This window comes from Arachis ipaensis, chromosome B05 (genome assembly GCF_000816755.2).
Source record: "Arachis ipaensis cultivar K30076 chromosome B05, Araip1.1, whole genome shotgun sequence".
Classification (NCBI taxonomy): Eukaryota; Viridiplantae; Streptophyta; class Magnoliopsida; order Fabales; family Fabaceae; genus Arachis; species Arachis ipaensis.
Window position 1 is genome coordinate 18040181 of NC_029789.2, and position 8796 is coordinate 18048976.

The 8796-nt window shown below is 33.4% G+C and overlaps 1 protein-coding gene and 2 long non-coding RNA genes across 4 annotated transcripts; 1 reads left to right on the plus strand and 2 right to left on the minus strand.

Moving 5' to 3' along the window:
• On the plus strand, positions 1–2026 carry LOC110271809. 2 transcript variants are annotated; one of them, XR_002362512.1, is made up of 3 exons: positions 1–27; positions 563–735; positions 1692–2026. It is a non-coding gene; the product is annotated as an uncharacterized LOC110271809 (long non-coding RNA). The 2 variants fall into 2 exon arrangements; XR_002362511.1 differs by lacking the exon at positions 1692–2026 and having other exon boundaries at positions 563–794.
• Positions 65–4400, minus strand: LOC110271810. The gene is made up of 2 exons (XR_002362513.1): positions 3777–4400; positions 65–466 (listed from the first exon to the last, which is right to left on the minus strand). It is a non-coding gene; the product is annotated as an uncharacterized LOC110271810 (long non-coding RNA).
• LOC110271807 lies at positions 4554–6291 on the minus strand. The gene has a single exon (XM_021123249.1). The coding sequence runs from the start codon at positions 6154–6156 to the stop codon at positions 4882–4884; it is 1275 nt and encodes a 424-aa protein (XP_020978908.1). The 5' UTR covers positions 6157–6291; the 3' UTR covers positions 4554–4881.

Consider the following 8796-nt stretch of genomic DNA (forward strand, 5'->3'; position numbering starts at 1 on the left):
CACCTTCATACTTGCTATCATTTGCAGGTTCCTTTCTCTTTCTCAATTTATGGATTTATTTGACAAAATTCTAACCTGTACAATCATCATTTGCTGCTCAAAGGTGTTTCAAAGAAGAAGAAAAATGAAAACAAAAATGCTCAGAAGATAATAAAAATCAGTCCAAGTCAAATCAAAGTTATCTTATTTTGTATTTATTAATTACAGTTGGAATAAATGATCAATATTACATATATAAGTGATGTAATTAATAATTTCTTTCTGAATCACTATCTTAGTATCTTACCCTATTATCCATTCTTGTTCTGTGTTTTGTTTGTTTTTCACAATGCTATTACTACCACAACTTAAGGATGGAAAAGATAGATGTAAAAACTAGAACAACCCAAGCTAAAATTGTGGGAAGCATAATATCAATAGGAGGTGCATTTATAGTGACATTCACATATGGTTAGAAAACCTTTTTCTGAAAGAGTTGTAAGTTTGTTAAATGCTTTGCTTGCTTTTCTGAGATTGGATTATAATTCATAGCTTGATATATTTTATAAATCTATTTTATTAGGCAATATAGACTTTGATCCAAACTCCTTGCAAAATATTCTACCTAAAGCAGTCTTATCATTGGAATGGACAATCTCAGAGGGAAAATGAAGAGTTTATGTGCATTGTACTGCTGGACTTGGGAGAACACCAGGGGTGGCAATAGCTTATTTGTTCTGATTCTATGACATGAATGTGAGTTCTAAACCTCCACCTATCTTTGATTCAAGAAATGATTATCAAATTTGATATTGTTAAGTGTAATATACGATTAGTTCCCCTATATGGCGCTACTCCAGAATCAGGTTCATATTGCTGTGATGATAATTTCTTCTTTGTTTTGTCTTCCTCAATGATATTTAGGGTCAAATAAATTTGTTAACAAAAGTATATGGTATATCGAAATGAATGGAAGAGTGTTAGAGGAGATTTCTTAGCATTTATAAGAGCTTTTTTCACTTTTTTTTTAATGGGAAATGTTATCTTTCCTTATTAACTATATATTTAGTTATGTTGATGCACCTATAGTTGTAATAATTCACATTATCTCATGGTGTGTCTATCTATGTAATGTTTAATAAACATTCCCATTAGATTTGTCATCTGCCTGTTTCATCTAACAAATGAGCTTAGATATATATCTTTTTTAAAGCAACTTGGAATTTCCTCTGAAATCATCCCCATGAACTTACATGACTGCAAGAATTAAGGAAACATGGTGGCTGAATATTTAAGTTACAAACATCTCTCGGTTCATTGATTGATGTGCATTCTTAGTTAAGCTTTAGAGTGTTATTAGGATATCTCCTTTTTACTTGTGGTGGCATGTAAAAATACCTCAAGCATTTAGAGGCTCTATTCTAAAGACAACATAAAGTAATATCAGAATTGAATGTCATTTTTCTTTTCATTTTGAACTTAATTTTGATGAGTTCAGTGTACGAGTCTTACATTGCCATTCAACCACATATTTCTATTGGTAAGATTTTCAAGGTATTGGGTGATTCACTCAAAACACTTCAAATGATTTGGCAAGACAAACTTGAACACCTGTTCAAACTTTTTATTTTTGATAGTGCATCAAAATTAAACCATACGAGTGTGTGATAATTTTGGCCAAAATCTGTTTGTGAACACTAGCTAGATTGCAGGTTTAAATAGGTTGCAGCTTTAAATTTGTTGAAGCATTAATCTTATGTTACGGGTTACGGAATTCCCTCCGGGATTGCCGGCATGAAGTCTCAAGACGGTGTGAACTCGAATGTGGGGATCACTTGCATGAAGTTTCAAGAAGGCACGAATTAAGGAAACTTGAGAACAAAATTGTCTAGTTTCATAACAATCTCTCAACAGTTACCAACCTCTATTGTATAATTTTAGATGGTTCTTGAATGCCATTCACATTCTGCTTGTCACTCGTGGTGACGTGTGAAGATATTTTTCTAAAGTGCCAAGGACAAAAATATCTTAAAACGGTCTTCATTTATATCTAGTAGTTTTTAGCCTTTATCTTTTTGCAAGTACTAATCTCATGCCGCAGTATTCCCCCGAGATCACTCCCATAAAGTTACAAGGTGATGAAAGTCAAGGAAATGAAGGGGTGAAGCATTTATGCCTCAGTCATAGGGTCATAAGTGTCTTTGGCATACTATGCATTTTAAAATAAGAATAACTCAATTTTTGTCTCTAGTGTTTTTTGCTGTCTATCCCATGTTTACCCCTTTGTGGAAACATGATAGTTTAAGGTAAATCTGGAATCACAATTTGGATGAAACAGATCACTTGGGACCTTGAGCATGGGCCAAAACTTGGAAAAACGTAGCACTTGCAAACTTTTTTTTTTTTTCAGATGGATTGAACAACTCCCGATCTTAAGTACCACACAACAAATCCAAACACTCTTCACATTTAATCTCACGGTACGGTTTTTCTTCGAGATCACTCTCATAAAGTTAAGGCGGTGACTGGTGATACTTCCGAGATCACTCGCATAAAGTTAAGGTGGCACTCTCATAAAATTAAGGTGGCGACTGGGGATACTTCCGAGATCACTCGCATAAAGTTAAGGAGGCACTCTCATAAAGTTAAGGTGGCGACTGGTGATACTTCCGAGATCACTCGCATAAAGTTAAAGTGGCGACGGTCGATAATCAACTTGTCGAATAAGAAAAAAGGTGACATGGGCACAAAAATATTAGAGCCTTAGAATCATTCCTCAAAGGTTAGTGACTTGCCTCACTCTTCACTTGGACTAGGGTTCTGGACTACCTTTCGTTTGGTATTTTGGTTTCTAGAAGACCACATTTAAGAGATCTCATCTTGTTATCTCTAAAATAAATATCGATGATAAAATCAAGTTTTCTTTTTAATGTATGATTCCAAAAACACTTATTAAAAAAAAATCACTTGTGATCTATTCTTTCAATTTCTTTTCATTTTTAGTTTCGTTACAAATAAAGTATTATTTTCTAACTTCAAGAAGTCATCAATTAATTTTATATATTATATCTTCTATCATTAAATAGAACGGAAAATTTAGAAGATAGAATTTAGGATAATTTTGTCTTTCTCTTTTGATTGTTTATATTTTCAATTAAATACAATGATTGTCTTGATACTTGTGTAAAATTAAAATGAGACACTTAATATGAAATGAAAATATCTAATAATTATTTATCATTTGTCCCTCAATAAATCTTAATTAAGTAGTCACCTAATCTTATGTTTAGGTCCCTAAAGTGTTTGGGGTCAGACCGGGTTTTCGGGTCGGACCGGGCTATGCACACCCCTAGATGGTTCTTGAATGTCATTCATATGCTGCTTGTCACTCGTGGTGACGTGTGAAGATATTTTTCTAAAGTGCCAAGGACAAAAATATCTTAAATCTGTTTTCATTTGTATCCAGTAGTTTTTAGCCTTTATCTTTCTGCAAGTACTAATCTCATGCTGCAGTATTCCCCCGAGATCACTCGCATAAAGTTACAAGGTGATAAAAGTCAAGGAAATGAAGGGGTGAAGCATTTATGCCTCATATTCATAGGGTCATAGTTTAAGCTTTCTAACTGTCTTTGGTATACTATGCATTTTAAAATAAGAATAACTCAATTTTTGTCTCTAGTGTTTTCTTTTGTCTATCCTATGTTTACCCTTTTGTGGAAACATGATAGTTTAAGGTAAATCTGGAATCACAAATTGGATGAAACAGAGCACATGGGACCTTGGGCATGGGCCAAAACCTGGAATTGAAATTACCATGAAACGTAGCACTTGCAAACTTTTTTTTTTTTTGGTCAGATGAATTGAACAACACTCGATTCTAAGTACCACACAACAAACCCAAATACTTCACGTTTAATCTCACAGTACAGGTTTTCTTCCGAAATCACTCATAAAGTTAAGGCGGCGACTGGCGTTACTTTCAAGATCACTCGCATAAAGTTAAAGTCAATCTCATAAAGTTAAGACGGCGACTGGTGATACTTTCGAGATCACTCGTATAAAGTTAAGGTGGTGACGGCCGATAATCAACTTGTCCAATAGGACAAAAAGGTGACATATGAGCACAAAAACATTAGAGCCTCGGAATCATTCCTCAGCGGTTAGTGACTTGCCTTACTCTTCACTTGGACTAGGGTTCTTAATACTTTCCGTTTGGTATTTTGGTTTCTAGAAGATCACATTTAAGAGACCTCATCTTGTTATCTCTGAAATAAATATCAATGACAAAATCAAGTTTTCTTTTTAATGTATGATTCCAAAAGCACTTAATAAAAAAATCACTTGTGATCTATTCCTTTAATTTCTTTTCATTTTTAGTTTTGTTACAAATAAAGTATCATTTTCTAACTTCAAGAAGTCAGCAATTATTTTTTATATATTATATCTTCTAATATTAGACAGGAAGAAAAATTTAGAAGATAGACTTTGGGATAATTTTGTCTTTATCTTTTGATGGTTTATACTTTTAATAAAATATAATAATTGTCTTAATACTTGTGTAAAATTAAAATGAGACACTTAATATGAAATGAAAATATCTAATAATTATTTATCATTTGTTCCTCAATAAATCTTAATTAAGTAGTCACCTAATCTTATGTTTAATGCACTCTTCTCTACATGAAAAAATAAGTAGGCGGAATACAACTCAATAAGATTTGGTCCTTTCTCATCATTTGTTTACTACATCGTATCATATGATAATACATGTAAATCTACAGTAAAGTACAATCAAATTATTCAAGACATAAAATCTACCAAGTAACAAACTATGACTAAAAGAAAAAGTTCTGAAATCTACAAGTAACAAACTATGACAAAGAAAAAGTTCTGAAATCTGAATCACTCCTCCGATGACCACAATGGCAACTCCAAATGAAATGGACTCAAATCAGATTTCTGATATCCAGGGATGTAGGTAAATTTCATTGTCTGAAGATTTGCAACATAAATCCCTTCATTAAAAGAGTACAAGTACACAGTCTCCCCTTCATGTGGGTGAAAACCCCCCACACGCTTATAGTAATCAGCACAAAATTCATTTGGCAAAAGTCCTGAGAAATCAACATGGTGTAATAATTCCCAGTCATTCGACACCAACTCCCAAACCTTAATATAATTGTGTCCAATATCAGCAATCCTCAAGTCTCCACAAGAAGTTCCAAGAAAACCAAAGCTCATAATGTTCATTGGGTCAGAATCAACAGGGTAATCAAGTGTCTCACCATTAAGTCCATAAGGATCATAAACAAATATACTAGTCCTACCCATGAAATACAATCCTCCTTCATATGCAAAACTCATTGACCAGTGAGGAGCAAAAGCAAAACCATCATCTAATATCACAGTCTTTTGTCTCCAGTTCCCTGTCTCTGAGGACCAAACATCAACCTCGAATTCATAGTGTATTGCAATGAAGGACTTGATTCTTACCACCCTGAAACACTTCCTAGGATCAAGATAGTTTCTCCTTGAATCCTCTTTAGGGTCATTACAATAATATGGATCACATGTAAAGCCAATAGCATGAAGACACTCCTTCTTCACCTCGAGCGAAGGGAGCTTGAAGGATTCCGTGTTAATGGGGTCATGGAGGAAATAACCATAGCCACTTGTGTACCTGTTGTCACTACACAAGAAAACATTCATGGAACAACCACACACTGTCCCTTTGATGAAAACTTCGGGGGAAATTAGAATCCTTTTGTTCTGATGATCATGTTCTAAATCATCATCGTTATCACTATCATCGTAAGGGTCTGGAGGGAAAGTTAGCATGAGTTGATGTGGTGATAGAAAAACCAAGCTAGCACCATAAAACTTTTGTTGTGTCGCCATGAACTGGCCAATGAAGTGAGAAGTTGAAATCAATTCGAGCCAGCTCTTTGAGACGCATTTGCATATTGTTGTTGATCGAAAAGGGAGCCTTGTGAAGATTTCTGAGAGCAAATCGTTGCATAAATGGGAGATGCTGCTGCTGCTAACAAGTGTTGTTGTGCAACAACTCTTCTTATTAGTATGATTGTTGTTGTTGTTGTTATTGTTGTTGTTACTGACCAAAAATGATAATGATGATGATGATGATGATGATGATGATGATGATGTGATCTGAGACATATTGGTGATAGTGTTCTACATAGAGATAACAAGGATGTTTTACCAGTTCAAATTCAACAGTGGGTTTCCTCAAAGAGCACCGAACCATGGAGTCTGATGGATCAACACTGAAAACAAGGAGTATGTGGATTCTTTGGATCATCTCAAACTCAACAATTATATATATATGAATCATTTATTACGATTATGTTACCTCTTAAAAAGTGTTGTTAAAATTAAAATAACGTTTTTTTATAAAATTATTATAAAATATAGTTTTTAAGGTACTATATAAGTTAAATAACTCTAAATTTTAACTTTTATATTATTTTAGAGTAAACTACCATTTGTACTCACGAAAGTTGAAAACGCTGGCATATTTACCTATAAAAAAAGTAAATTACTATTTGTATCCATAAAATATGAGTTTCATATAACAAAATTATCCAAACACTAAAAAATCACATAAAACCCTAAATTATCCTTATCATCATCTGTATCATCTTTTTCCATCCACCACCACCACCACCACTAACCCCATTCTCTCTCTCTCCTTCCATTTTCTGAGTTCGTTGCCGTCGCCAGAGTCAGTCAACTAGTGGTTGTCTTCTATCCATTTTGAAAAACATTCTCTCTCTCTTTCTCTCTCTTCCCTTCTGTGTTTTGCTTCTCTCTCTGTCTTCTACTTCTTCGAATGGTTGCGTGATGTAGGTTCAGTGGTCTCTAGGTTTGCAGATTGGGAAAGAGCGGGTGGAACCGCGGACTGGACAGGGGCTGGATCGGAGCTCTGTGTCAACGAGAGATGGAGGACTAGCTGGAACGGGTTGAGGCAGCGGTAGCAATCAGGCAGCGGCGGCGGCTCTATGGTTGTGAAAGGCGGCGAAAACAGAAGGCGACGGTGGTCCTAGGCTCGCGGAGGTGAGGCGAGGGGAAGAAGAAGAAAGAGAGAGGGAAATGGTGGAGGATGAAAGAAAGGGGGAAAGGACACTGCGGCAGCGAGTGGAGGTTGGGTGGAACTTGACAGCGCCAGCAACTGTTGAGTGCCGCGGCGGTGGTTATACAAAGGAGCAGAGAAGGGAACAGGGGTGAAAAGGGGCGAGAGAGAGGAAGAAGAGAGGAAATCGAGTGAGGGGGCGACAGCTTGGTGGTCGCCAATGGTGGTGCAGTGGTCTGAGACAATTTGCTTTTTCTATTGTTGTTGTTGTTGTTGTTGCTTTATATGAAGAAGATGATAATGGAGGTATAGTGGTGGTGGTGGTGATGGTAGTGATGCAGGAAATGAGGTGGTGGTGCCTTTGAACTCAAAGTTTGGCTCAGGCGAAGACGAGATAGGGAAGGAGAGAATGAGGGGTGGATGATGCGGATGATGATAGGGGTAATTTGGGGGTTTTATGTGATTTTTTAGTGTTTGGATAATTTTATTATATGGAACTCATTTTTTATGGGTACAAATGATAATTTTCTTTTTTATGGGTAGATCAGGGTTTTCAACTTTCGTAGGTAGAAATAGTAGTACTCATTATTTTAACTTTTATATCATTTGTGGAAAATCCTGATCTTCAAATATAATTTTCACACAATGTTTCATTTGAACTATATATTGCATATGTTCTTTTTGGTTTTTTTTTTTATTCTATCACTCTATTTTCATTATTAAATTTATATTTAACATTATGTGTAGTATGAAATTTCGGTTTGAATTTATTCTTTTTACATATAGTTTTATTTTTATATAGCTTGTTATTTTTTTATAATTATTACAAAATATACATGACACATATTTTATATTTGTTTTCTATTTTCACCTATTATATCTTACCCAATAAAACACCAAACACTAAATATATAATAATTTTTTTGGCATTGCCATCAAGATTATTGTAAATTAGAATGCTAAAAGTGCTAGAAAAATAGAACTAATAAAAGAGTAATAAAAGAACCATTTATCTAATCGATTGTAATCTTAGTGATTAGGTTATATAAAATCAACATTCAATATTAAAAGGTATTTATTATCATTGTTATTTTAATATCCATTCTCTTGTGTAAAAAAAAAATTGTATTTTTTGAGTCATTTATCCAAACACTACAACTTTAAAATAAGTACTTTTATAACTAAAAATTTAAATACAAAATAACTTATTTATAAGATATTATTAATAAAAGTTTTTATATTTTAAACTCTTTTTTTCAAAAAATTTATTTAAGTTGTTTACTTAAATTAAGTTTTACTATGTATGTTTGTACAATGATATATGTTGTTTACTACTTTTACAACATATACATTACTTGATTTGATTTACTATTTTTACAATATATATGTTGATGCAATTTACATTAAAAAAATATAAATTAAATTTATTTAATTCGATTTATATAAAAAGTTGAACAAGACATGCATGTAGGTAATTCAATTTAGGATATTTGTATAATTTTTTTATTTAATTTATCTATGTAAATTACCTTAATAATTAATACCAAGAAATTAATATTTTATGATTTAATATAAAGGGAAGGATGAGTCAAACATGGAAAAGGGAAGGAAGGAGAGGAACAGAATTGATTATTGATAGTTATTATTACAATTTGTTTCCTTCTATTGATTTTTTTATTCTATGTCTATTTAAACTATATTTTTAATTAATTATTATTTAGATATTG